The sequence below is a fragment of the Talpa occidentalis genome, unplaced genomic scaffold, assembly GCF_014898055.3.
Source record: "Talpa occidentalis isolate TD23 unplaced genomic scaffold, MPIMG_talOcc4v2.1 talOcc4.11, whole genome shotgun sequence".
Lineage (NCBI taxonomy): Eukaryota > Metazoa > Chordata > Mammalia > Eulipotyphla > Talpidae > Talpa > Talpa occidentalis.
Genome location: NW_023601104.1, coordinates 73,863,520 through 73,877,497, shown reverse-complemented (window position 1 = coordinate 73,877,497; position 13,978 = coordinate 73,863,520). Strand labels below are relative to the sequence as shown.

General features: G+C 34.6%; 1 protein-coding gene and 1 pseudogene across 4 annotated transcripts in view; one reads left to right on the top strand and one right to left on the bottom strand.

Annotated features, from left to right (window-relative positions):
• PALS1 (protein associated with LIN7 1, MAGUK p55 family member) overlaps nucleotides 1-13,978 on the bottom strand; it is an 86,551-nt gene that overhangs the window by 30,642 nt on the left and 41,931 nt on the right. For all 4 annotated transcript variants that reach the window (XM_037503532.2, XM_054691166.1, XM_054691162.1 and 1 more), the window contains exons 4-8: nucleotides 9,175-9,383; nucleotides 7,105-7,182; nucleotides 5,836-5,982; nucleotides 4,466-4,627; nucleotides 2,614-2,691 (exon numbers count right to left, since the gene is read on the bottom strand). In XM_037503532.2, coding sequence (XP_037359429.1) covers nucleotides 2,614-2,691; nucleotides 4,466-4,627; nucleotides 5,836-5,982; nucleotides 7,105-7,182; nucleotides 9,175-9,383 — 674 coding nt within the window. The remainder of the gene's footprint in view (nucleotides 1-2,613; nucleotides 2,692-4,465; nucleotides 4,628-5,835; nucleotides 5,983-7,104; nucleotides 7,183-9,174; nucleotides 9,384-13,978) is intronic.
• On the top strand, nucleotides 6,514-7,069 carry LOC119239517 (40S ribosomal protein S24-like; annotated as a pseudogene).

Genomic DNA, 13,978 nt, shown 5'->3' with positions numbered 1-13,978 from the left:
CTCCCAGTTGGTGGGGTTTCTCTTTGTTTTTGTTATTGTCTCTTTTGCTGTGCAGAAGCGCTTTAATTTGATGTAGTCCCAGCTGTTTATCTTTGCCTTCACTATCACTGCTTTGGGTGATGTGTCTGTAAAGATGTCTTTGATGTGCATATCACGTAGTGTTTCGCCTATATTTCCTTCTATGTATTTTATGGTTTCAGGTCTTATGTCTAGTTCTTTAATCCATTTTGAGTTGATTTTTGTGTATGGTGTGAGGTAGTGGTCAAGCTTCCTTCTTTTCCATGTAGCAATCCAGTTTTGCCAGCACCATTTATTGAACAAACTTTCTTTGCTCCAATGCAGTCTTTGCTCTTTTGTCAAAGATTAGTTGACCATAAATCTGTGGTTTTATTTCTGGATTTTCTATTCGATTCCATTGGACTGTGTGTCTGTTCTTGTTCCAATACCATGCAGTTTTGATGATTATGGCTTAAAACATAGCCCCTTTTAAATGAAGGAGACATTGACAGGAAAGCCCCAGAGCTTAACAATGCTGTAACATTAAAGCAGTGCATCTGATCAAAATAAGTGTTTGGTTCCTAAACCAAACAAAATCTATTTAAATTTCAGATTATAGAATTGTTAAATGCTATTATCTTCTAGTTCAATATGGTAAAGGGAATAATACATCAGTTTATCTTTTGAGATATCCAATGCGGCAAATAAGTTTTCTCTGAAATTCTTATTTCTGTGTCTTTTATTATACTAGCTTTATCTTTAATTTTGAGAATTACTTGTGGAAAAGAAAATAGTGAAAGTGTATCTTCCTTATCTTTGGCCCTCACTTCACCCATAAGGCAGGTTGCAAAATTAAAAACTGCAGCAAGAAAAGTCTCTGTAGTGTGAAGCAAATTTCCAAATTTCCTCCTCTAACCCTGGGATTCCTACTCCCCAACTCCTATCTGCAAAGGGGTATCTCTGTTATTTGTTCTTTCCCATTGTTATGAGAAGTCTGGGGTATTGGTGGGACATTCAACTGACTCTTAGTAGTAGGAAGCTAGAAATATGAACTGTAGGGTACCAGCAAACTGAAAAGGGAAAATGCTCTAACTTGAAATGAGATGACTGGGCCTCCCTGGTGGCACAAGGGGTTAAGATGTAACCTATGAAGCTATCCGCAGCCACTGCAGCATGAGTTTGATCCTCAGTCAGGGAGCAAACCACATGGTGAAGCAGACCTCTCCTGTCTTGCCCACTGCTCCCCTCAGCAGTGTATTTCAATCAGTCTGTCTGTTCTGTTCCCCACTCTGTCTCTGGTGAATCCTCTCATTCCCTCCCCCCTCTGATCTGTACCTCAGTTCTTATATGCATAAATAAATAAATATGCTTCCCTGTCCTATTTTCTCCATAATAAATTCAATATAACCCAGATGTCTCCTTAGAATTCCATACCATATATTCATTTCTAAGCACTATATATCTCTACCTGAAGGTGCCTGAGGTATCTCAAATGTGTAAATGGGACCTCTTAATTTTGCTCCCCAAATCTGTTTTTCTTCCCAATTTCTTTTTAGTAAGAAGCACCACTATACCCTCAATTGTTGAAGCATTCTTGCTTCCTTCCTTTCCTTTATCCTCTAGGATCATTACAAGGGCCTGTCATTTCTACTAGAACATAGGCTGAATCATTTTCTCTACTGCCACTGTTGTCATCCAAGTTTAAGCCATCATCATACGTACAATGACTACAATTTCCCAAATCTTGCTTCCATTACTGGTTCTACTAACCGAATTACCACACAGCAGTCAAAAGTAACTTTTTAAAATACAAATCAGAAACTACTGAACTTACCTGTTTTTATTTGAGTGCAAGAAATATTTTAAGTAATACCTTTGATACTCAAAACAACATTCATACACACGTTTCTGTGTGGACTTAAGTTTTCAATTCCTTGGTGTTTACCTATTTAACCATATGAGCTGAAAACTTATATCCACACAAAAACAGATGCTTATAGCAGTTTTACTATAACTGCACAAACTTGGAAAAAATCAAGATGTCCTTCAATAGGTGAGTAGATAAATTGTATATCCAGACAATGGATATTATTAAGCACTGAAAAGAAATGAATTAAGAAACTATAAAAAGACATGGAAGAAACTTAAATGCTTATCATCAGTGAAAAAAGCCACAAGCTACATGATTTCAACTGCATGACATTCTGGAAAAGGCAAAACCACTGAGACAGTTAAAAGGTCAGTAGTTGCCATGGATTACGGGAGAGAGAATGATGAATAAGCAAAGCCGAGGATTTTTAAATCAAACTACTCTGTACAATACAATGAATTATGTATTTGTCAAAATCCATAACACATATAATACCAAAAGTGAATCCCAATGTAAACTATGAACTTTGGATAATGATGAAACCACTGATGTAACAAATGAACAATTATGTTGCAGGAAATGATAGTGGGGTAGGTTATACATGTATAGGAGGTATACAGGAACTCTATACTTTCTCCTTAATTTTGCTGTAAACCAAAAACTACTCTAAAAATTAGATTCTTAATTTTTTTTAAAAAAGAAATAGCCACCAGACAATAAATAATGAATATAAAAAAATCACTTACTACTGTTTCTTTGGCAGGAGGAGGCTTGATCTGTTGACTGGGAATCAGAACAAATGTCAAGGTACCATGCATATCAGACTGTAACAAAAAGATTAGGTATTTAAAAGTCCATATTCAAGATGAAAATGCATACATTGTACAAAAATGAAAAATGATGTAAAAAATACATAAAATTTTTACAAAAGTCCATATTTATGAAGGTCACTCCATGATCTTATTATAGCTATGCCCTAACCTGGACAATTCTAGAACCTAATAGATTAAAAAAAAAATCAGTAAAGATGACTCTCCTTCACTAAGAAGCACAAATTCTGCTCTTCATGATGGCTTCATACATTAGAGATACCTAGGGATATGGCATTCTGCAATTCTGGTCCACTGGGGAAAGCCACTTAGCCACTTGTTCTTTTGTCTTCCTTTTACTGTAATTTTAGGAGGATTCCACAGTGAAGGATTGAAATATATCACAATGCTACAATTCTGGGTTATCTACTCTGACACACATCAATTTTAACACAGAATATTCTCAATTCCCAGATGCTTTGTCACCCATTCTTTTTTTTTTTTTTTTAAACTTCATAGTTGTACTGCCAGGTTCACAATTATTTTATAGTATATCACAGACTACCTCATTCAGCTATCTCCAACACAGACTGTAATCAAAGCTTCTCTTCTGACATACCAGGGAGCAGTGCTTAACCCAGAGACAGTAGCCAGTAACAAAAAGGCTAAAACAGATGACCACTGAAACTTTGATTCACCAATGACTGGACCAGGTAAAAACAGTGATGTGAGGATGTTTTCTAGGTTATTCTCAGACATCACCAGGTAAAGGAGATTCTACTATAATAATAAATGCTAGATAATTTAAGAATAAATTTGGTTTGTAGGTAGATACAGTGTTCATGAATTGTCCTCAAAAGTTGACTTCTATATGGGTTTCTACATATGACTGACTATATGTATTATAATAGTAATGTCTAAAAAAACTTTCTATGATGATGAAAATATTCTTGATATGGTAGCCATGAGCTACATATTGCTCTTGGGCAGCTCAAATAAAGCTAATATGAATGAGGAAATGCATTTTAAATTTTACTTAAGTTGAAATAATTAATACATGTAGTGGTTATTATAGTGCACAATGTCAACCTATACCACTATTACCTAATATTGTTAAGGAAAAAACAACCTATTGTAGACAATAAAAAGACAAAATGATCATAATGCCATGAGGGCATGGACTTTGTTTTATTTTGTGGCTAGCATATAGTAGTATTCAATAATTATGCTGAGGGCCTCCCTAGTGGCGCAGCGGGCTGAGCGCAGTGCTATGAAGCTGTTCGCAGCCTCTGCAGTGTGGGTTAGATTCCTGACAGGCCAGGGAGATACCCACATGGTGCAGCAGACCTCTCCTGTCTCACCCGCTGCTCCCCTCAGCAGTGTTTTCTGTTGTCTGTTCTGCAACCCGCTCTGTCTCTGGTGAATTCTCTTGCCCTCCCATGCTTCTGGCCTGTACCCCAGTTCTTGTATAAATAAATAAATTAAAAATAATAATAGTTTAAAAAAATATGCTGAATGAATTAATGATCTATTTTACTAGTGATTTCAGAGGCAAATAAAATAGACTGAATTGTAATAAAGTTCAAAATAAAGTATCAGTGGTACCCACCAAAAATAAAATTCTACTTATATTGTGGAAATAATTATGTCACGTGTAAATCAGACTAAAAATTGTCCAGTGTTCTTAACAGTTATTATTAAATGCTTTTGAGATATTTTATTCTGAAATCTAATAAAGAAAACAGCTTTTAAGAACCTATCAATTATTCTTCCACCACTGTCAACTTACCAACAAGTCAAAAACCTCATTGACATCTTTCCCCCGAATTTCAATGCCATTAATTTCCAGAACTTCATCGCCTTCATGTAACAGACCACTTTTCTCTGCAGCACCTCCTTTTACTATCCGACTAATGATGACAGAATCCATTTCATTGCGAACTGTGGCCCCCTAAAAAAGTTTAGTATCTAATTTTAAAATCAACATATAGTTTTTTTTAAACATTCCTTAACTTTTAGATTTTTAGTTTTTTAATTCAATACTAGCCTTCAGTTATCTTGAAAATAAATTTACTTACACAGCTAGGGTAATTATGATATTTAGATTTGAAAGCTGACTATTTTCCCCAAACATTTTCTGCTTCAGAAACATTGTATTCATTACCAATTCTAAAATCAAGTAGACTTTTGAAGCATACAAGAGCATACTTGATTAAAAACAATGTGACAACCTATAATCAAATTTGTTCTTTATATGCTGAATACTACTCAAATGGTTATGTTATAGTTAGGAATAATTAGTGAACATGACTTTTTTTTTTTTTCTTCAGTTCAACATATGACTGAGGGAAAAATACCAGTCTGTCTGATTAATCAAATGTCAATTATGATAGCTGCATTCAAGCCACATTAAATATATTACATCATTAATATTTATTATAAAAATTGGAAGCACAACTGAAATATATAAGCTCATAACCTGGAAATATGAAATATCCCCAGAACATAGCTTGAAAGCGCAGAATTTATATGAATTTTCTCTTCATGTGTAATTTAAAATTTTATCATTTCCTCAATGTTTATTTTTCTGGTAGGAAAGAAACCTAGTTACATAAACTGCCCATAAAAAGCAGTCCCTTGGCAAATTCCACATTTGCCAAGATGTAACTGAGACATCAGGATTAAAGAATTTTTCTATGAAAATAAAGAAAATTATGGCAATGACAGCAGACTAAGAGAAGAGATTTTTAAAAATTTGCATATACTAGCCTAAATTCATAATTTATTAAAGAACACATACTTCTAAGGATATATGAAGTATATAAGCAACTGTGTCTCAACAGATTTAACTGAATGAAAAGATTAAATTTCTAGACACTATTTTTTAAAAGCTAAGAGAATCACTAGCAGATTACTAGTCCTTTTTTGTGGTTCCTCAACAATTATTTAGCTATTTGATAAATTTATTCAGCTATTAGTTTATTTAGGTATTGGATAATACATAAAGCTATTATTTTTATTAAATCATGGGTGAGAGAAGATGAACAAATTTTTCTCAAATTAACCTTTAAAAGAAATGTAAACGGATTTTTGACCTATCTGTCAAACATAAGATCCATGTACAAAAAGAACCTCAGATCAGACATGTGGAACACTTACCAATGGAATATCTCGAGCCTTTTCTATACGAACTATTTTTACAGTTTCTCCTCCATACTGGCCAATGCTTTCATACACTCTCTCATCTGTAATGGGCTCTAGCTGCATTTCCTGCTCAGCAACCTTATCATGGGCCAGTAAAAGTGCCTGTTTAAAATAAACCCACAGCATTTAAAGAAACAGCATGATTTATTTCTGTAGAGAGATGTATTTTGGTCATGGACATAGTATTCTGGGCATCAAATCTTTAAAAGAAGCACTACACAATTAGTTATATATATATAATAAGCATTTAGATTTTATATATATATATATATATATATATAGCTTAATAATAACTAGAGATGTGGTAAGTTGAATCAGGTGTACTCTGGAATGGGTCATCAAAATCTAAAATGCTTATTAAACTTCATAAAAACAAAATAAATTTATAGGGTTAACACCATAAAAAAAACTATTGATAATATAAGCCCCCCAAAAGGAAGATTTTTTTTGTAAAGAATAAAACTGTTTCAAAAATAATGTGGCTAACTCTAAATATGAAGATAGGTAATTCAGCAATAATTGTTTTTCAGTGGAAGTTGTAAATAATCAAAATAGGTTAGATAATATTTGAGGTCTCTTCTAACCTTAAGAATCTTTGATTAAAAAAAAACAAAAAAAAAAAAACAAAAAAAAAAAACCAAGAAACTTTTCTTCCCTTGCTGCTGGAAGAGCATTCACCATCATGAATGCCACAGTAACTATCTGGGCCAGGAAGTTCATGACCACAGATTGTGTCAGTGGAAACAAATGGTCAATGCCATCCTTCACTCTGGGAAGGCAACAGTACTTAAGACAGAAATTTGGGGGAAACTAGCTAACATGTACAAGACCACCCTTGATGTCATCTCTGTATTTGGATACAGAACCCATTCTGGAGGTGGCAATACAACTGGCTTTGGCATGATTTACAACTCCTTGGATTATAAAAAGAAAAATGAACCCAAACACAGACTTGCAAGACAGTCTATATGAGAAGATCTCAAGAAAGCAGCAAAAGGAATACAAGGGCAGAATGAAGAAAGTCAGGGGGACTGCAAAGGTCAATACTGGTGCTGGCAAAAAAAGGAGAAGTAATGATTCTGCAGGAGTAAAAATTCTTTATCTGTGTCTATGGTGGTTGTACAGATTTTTGGGAGGATTAATAAAACCTTTTGTGTGTCTGGCAGGGAAAAAAAGGCAAATGCTGTAAAAAAGCACACACTTAATGCCCAGTCCATTTGCTACCTGAATATGTGGAGCATTCAGTAAAGCAGTTAATTCTTGACCTTCTTTCTGGTGGACTGGTTTCAAAACAGTTTGTACCTAAGAAACAGAAAGATTATTTTCCTTAGATTAGAGAAAATACCACCAGCATCTACACAGGTATTTTTATTAAGATGCAAATTAACATAATAAAAACTACTTGTAAGAAAGAAAATAAAAATAATTATAAGAAAAAGTCAAAATGCATTAGCATTTTTTATTTTTAAAAAAACACCAAAAAAACCTGATTCTTGAATCAACATACTATAAAATAGACTAATCATTAATTACATAAAAGAAGAAAAACCAGAGCCTCTCTGGTGGCGCAAGGGGTTAAGACGCAACCTGTGGGGCAATACGCAGCCACTGCAGCATGAGTTCAATCCCCGGCCAGGGAGCAACCCACAGGGCGCAGGGGACCTCTCCTGTCTCGCCCGCTGCTCCCCTTCAGCAGTGTGTTTCGGTCAGTCTGCCTGTTCCCCGCTCTGTCTCTGGTGAATTCTCTCACCCCCATACCTCTGGCCTGTACCCCAGTTCTTGTCTGCATAAATAAATCTTTTAAAAAAAAGGAAAACTGAATTGGAGATGACATCTTAAAGAGTCACAGACTAGGGCCTCCCCAGTGGTGCAGCGGGTTGAGCGCAGTGCTGTGGAGCTGTCCGCAGCCTCTGTAGCGCAGGTTTGATTCCCAGGTGGCCAGAGAGATACCCTAACCCTAACACTGCAGAACCACACAAGGTGGTCCTGACTAAGTTCATCATCTTGCATTCCCTTTATGACCAGTCTTAGCTCAAAGTCACTACCACTCACTCACATACCACCACTACCAAAGCAATACAATTTTTAAGTATTACTGAAGATACTGTCAGGCTGTGGAAGCAAATTTTCAGAAAATTTCCTTGATATGGTATTTTAAAAATTGCGAACTCTGTGAATATGTTAACTATCTTAAACCTAATATTTGAAACTAATTTTTTAAAGTCCTGCTCAATCATTTGTCTCTCCCAAATTCTCTCTTACATGCACTCTTTAAGCCACTTCTAGTTCTTTGATTCTCTCAACTCTACACAGGAAAATTTCCTATCTAGGAGCAGGTCCTAAGGTGATACTCTCATAGATCCTGGGCAACACTAGACTTTTCAGCCACTCTTGCACATAGGATCTTTGCTCATCTCAGGCTTTTAAATGCAGAAAGTACTCCCTTTGGGACCATTCTATGTTAATCTGAAAAGTGCCCTCGAAACTATTTTAGGTCTGAGGCTCTCGAAGTCCTACCTTTCCCCTAGCCCATTTTCTGTCTTATGTCTGAGTTCACTGAAACAGATTTACTTTATGGACTTCTAGAATTATTTTTATAATCTCAAAATAATTTAAAATCATTTAATGACAGAATGTCCAACTCCCAAAGTAGGAGATGGATTATTTATATCTTTTTAAGACCTTCAATTTAAAAGATGTTTTCAGGACACAGCAAATGTTGAATATCAAGAGGCAGCAGAAAAAAAGCATTTAAAACTCAGCATGTTAACAAGAAAAACTCACTGTATATGAAGTTTAATTATTTTGGACCTTCTATACAGTTTTTACAGATCAAAAACTTCACAATACCTACAGGTAACAAATCTTTATGATACCTGATTATCAAATGTAATTTTATTTCATCACCTTTCATTTATCTCAGTTTATAACGATAATGATTAAAATAAAACTATAACTTCCTAAACATTGAAAAGCTTTCCTCTATAGTAATTTAGATAAATATTTCCCTTACTCTGCAAATGTACAATTACACACACACACACACACACACACACATACACACATGCTCACACTCTTATAAAACTCTCTTCATCAAATAGAGTACTTCTTACTCTGAATTTAGTATATGATTTTACAGGATAAAAATTATATAGCCAATTTTTCCCATCATGATAAATTAACATGGAATCATTAAGAATTAACTCAAACAAGCTTTTTATTCACATTAGTATTTTCCAATAATATTGCCTTACTATACCTTAAATATGTTAACGAGATGTTCAGAATACATACCTCTTGTGCAAGATCTTGCGCACTGCAGATAAGAGGAAATGGAGGACTGGCCTTGTTCATGTGTACTGTGACAGCGTTGTGTATCTTAAATGCATTCTGGAAATCTTTATTTTGTACAAGTTGTAAGAGCAGTGAAATATCCTCCTGGCTCTGAGAATCGACCAAAGTATGCTGAATATGTTTAAGTGAAGAAAACAAGTCTTCCACTTCTAGTACGAAAAGGGAAAGGTATCCAAATATTGTTTCTGTTATAATTCAAGATAAGCTTCAAGATAAAATTTCTTTAAATAACAATTTAAGTTTAAAAAAAATCCCAAAACTTGCATATATTTTTGAGTGTCAAGTCACTGTCATTTCATTGATTTTTAAAACTTTAAAAATTATGCAATGGGATATCTTGCATTCTTTCCATAGTGTTTTCATTATAATGCATTATAAATATGAATTAGGTAATACAGAAGTGAATAAAGAAATTTAAAATCATCATAGTCCCATCCACTAGAAACAACTTTAAAACATCTTACAACTATTTCCTTTTTTTCACTTAACAATACATTTTAATTACTTGTATACATCACAGTCTTCAGAAAGAGCTTCATGATGTGCTAATACATGATTGAATCATAATTTATAACCATTACAGTAAAGTTGAGCATTCCAGTTGCTTCCAATTTTTACTATTATAAGTAATAAATATTTCAGTACCTAATAATCATTGCTGCATAAAAATTTGTCTGAGATTCTGGTGTTTTCTTATAATTCCTAGAAGTAGAATTTTAAAATGAGACTGACATTTTAAAATAGCTTTTCAAGGATGTTTCATTAATTCAGACTCCATTATAGCAATATTTACCATGACCATTTAAAAAAATTCTTAATCTTTTAAATAGGGAGTCTGAAGCGTATTTGTATTTACCAGGTACTTCTTTTGTGGTCCTTAAGCCTTTTATGAATCGTAGTCTCCTAAAATTCTTCTTAAAGTTCTGGATATGTGTTACCTGTATACATGCCTGTTAGTGTACAAATACACCTTATGAATTTCTCTCTGGGACAGTATTATCCCCAAAATGATTAAGAACCACAGATGTCTCTTCCCTAACAGATAAGATGTGTACATGTGTGTTACACTTTGTCATATTTGTTGGAAACAGTTTCCTAATTTTTCCAATTTTCTGTTCACTGTATTTCTGGTAGCTTTTATGGTATAGGTGTTTTTTTTTGTTTTGTTTTGTTTTTTGTGGGGCCCTCACCAGCGGCTGGGGAACGATCCGATCCGAGGCTGCAGGCAGCCTTGCAGCCCAGCGCTTAACCACTGGGCCACCAGGGGAGGCCCCCTATGGTATAGGTTTTTAATTCTTTTGTATTACGAATGATCCACCTTTTCCTGTGTGGGTTCTGGCACTATTTCTAAGCTTATAAACTACTACTCCTAAGTCATTAAATATTTACCTATCTTTCTCCTAGCTTTCTATGGCTTCTACTTCATTATAAATTTTAGTCCAATTGGAGCTTATTTTGATACAGATTTGAGGGAATATTTTAACTTCTCTTTCTTCCACTCTGGCATAATTTATAACCCTTCCTTTTTTCCACCCATTTATTAATACCACCAAATTCCTGCATATATCAGTGTCTATTCTTAATCCAATGGTCTATCAGAACCACAATGTCTTATTATAGCAGCAGTCTTTGCTCATATTGATAAGTTCTTGCTCATTACTTTTTCAAAAATGCCTTGATATTCAAATTAGTTATAGGATCATTTTTCTCAATATATCTTCCACTCTCCCATTCCTTCAAAAAGAAAAATCCTATTGAGATATTTACTGCAATTAAGCCACTAAATGAGTCTGAGAAAAACTTATAATGAGTATTATCTGTCTTACATAGTCACATGGAAAAAAAAGTTAAATCTTTGTTAATTTTTTTATAAGTCCCATAGAAAAGATATTGATTCTTTTACATTAATCTTATGTGTTATTTTTAAAAGATTTATTTATGTATACAAGAGCTGGGGTACAGGCCAGAGGTGTGAGGGTTGAGAAGATTCACCAGAGACAGTGTGGGGAACAGAACAGGCAGACTGACTGAAATACACTGCCGAGGGATGCAGCGGGCGAGTCAGGAGAGGTCTTCTGTGCCATGTGGGTTGCTCCCTGGCCAGCCGGGGATGGAACTCCTGCTGCAGAGGCTGTGGACAGCTTCATAGGTTGCACCTTAACCCCCTGCACCACCAGGGAGGCCCTACATTTTTCTTGTATCCCACTACTTAAATATTTTAAAGATTCAAATAGTTCAAGTGATTCCTGAGGTTTCTTACCTTTATCCTTCAAAATCAAAAGAGTATTAGTTCACCTTATAAAACATATGTGTGTGTGATGCTGCTCATGAATAATTTAAGATGGAGCAAAAAATTGGAAAAAAGTCACAAAGTCAAAACTGTCATTAGAACGACATAAGTTGTGACCCAGAGCTATATAAAACTTGAGATAGTATTTAACTATAAGCTAATATGATAGAAAGAATATGGATGGGGGTAAGAGGGAATGCTTGTCAAAGAGTATAAATTTTTAGTTTTAAATAAGTTCTGAGGGGGCTTATGTACAGCATGGATACTATAGTCAGTATGTATTGCATATCTGAAATTTACTAAAAGAGCAGACCACTCTCACCAGACATATAATAAAGGCAACTATGTGAGATGCTGGATGTGTTAATTACTTTTATTATGTAAACTATTTCATAGGGTATATATCACATCACCATGTTGTATACTTTAGATATATATACACAATTTGTCACTTATACTTCAATAAAAAATAAAGCTGGGGGGAAAAAAAGACTATGGAATGTCAAATTCCATCAAATACAAAGGTTACCACAAATTTACCTAAGTGTGTAAAGAATTCCCGAAGACGGGCCTCCCCGGTGGCGCAGCGGTTGAGCGCTGGGCTGTGAAGCTGCCCGCAGCCTCTGCGGCACCGGTTGGATCCCTGGCTGCCGAACGAGGGTCCCACATGGCGCACAGACCTCTCCTGCCGCCCGCTGCTCCCCTCAGCAGTGTACTTCGTCACTCTGCCTGTTCTGCTCCCCGCTCTGGCTCTGGTGAATTCTCTCACCCTCCCACGCTTCTGACTGTACCCAGTGCTTGTCTAAATAAATAAATAAATAAATAAATCTTTAAAAAAAAAAAAAAAGAATTCCCGAAGAGTATAAAGAATTAAATTGCTTTAAGCTATGTTTAGAGCAAAACAGGAAAATACCTTGAATACTTTGAAAGGAAAAATAATTACCAAACCAATAGAGCAGTTAAGACTACAATCTTAAGGGAATGATAGACTTCCATGAATAGATAATGAGATGCATGTTTAATTTTAGTAATTGTTTAAAGGGGTTGAGTCTGGCTGTCAGGACAATGAGAAAAACCAGTAGTTGCCGATCTCCCCACTGACTAAAATCAATAAGCAACGTTAGTCATCACAGAAGGTAACTATCTCCCTATTTCATTTCCTTCAATGCCAGGGAGATTTAAATTTTTAAAGGCTAAGGAATTTCTGCATATCTCTCCTCTGTACCAAACCTACCCACAAAGACACAAAAATACTAACATTATTAAAAAAAATTATCTGTAACCTTTTATCTTTCAGTTATAATTGCTGGTATAATTTAATTATACTGTAAATATAGCCTTGCAGACCAAAAAAACAAGCTTTATCATTTAACCACATGATCACATTGTAAATGTTGTTTTGCAGTCTGATGTTTTCCATTTCTTTAGAATTCCTAGAACTGATTAGATAACAAAAACATTTAAAATGTTGACACATAATGTCAAATGTGCTGCAGATTTGTACTAACTGATATTCCTACCACTAATAAACATGAGTGTCTCTTTCTATAAACACAGACCAAATGAAAGAGTATCAATCTTTTAAAATTTGGTGATCCAGTTAAAAAAAATGTTTCTTTTCCTAGTAGTGAGGTTGAATATATTTTCATAAGGTTAAAGATATTTGTGAGAATTTTCTACCTCAAACACTATCAAAATCTCTTATGTACATATATACATATATATGTTGACTATTATGTACCCTTTGGTTTAGACCTCTGACTTAAAAGGCTTTATTAATATCAGCTACTGTAATATTTTAAGATTGATATAGTTGGGCCTAACTATGTTAGTCAAACCTACTTTCTTCTATACTAAATAACCTTGATTACTATATCAAACTTCTATATCTGCTTTTTATAGTTATTAAGTTTCCTCCTTGGCAACTATTTCCTTTTATTGCCTTCTTGCTTCTGTGGCAAACACAGAATATAATATTCATATTCAGAATATTTTAAGTACAAATACTGTAGTCATAAGCCAGCAAGAAAAACTAGAGAAAGGATGTAGGGTAATCTAAACAATGAATGGCTTGATGAGAGCTATAACTTGAAATCAATAACCATATTCAGTATATGTGCTGCCGAAGCAAACACACCATATTCAGATTAGTTAACAGTTGAGACTGATCAGACTGGAAAAAATAGTTTGAAAGTTCTAAAATCTAAGTACGTTTCTCATGTTGCTAGGAACTGAGGTAAGGAACACAGTTTCTAGAGAAAGACAAAATCTGTTCAATTAATTTATATTGTAGCTCATACTGAGGAGTTATAAAGTCACAAAGAACTAGGACAGTTTACCTTTTCTGTCATACTGGGGGAATAAAAAATTAAACTTATTACTCCTACTCCCACCCCCAAAATTCTAGGTCTTGATTGTGATATGGTCATTCATCTGTTTTTGGAAAAGTTGTCC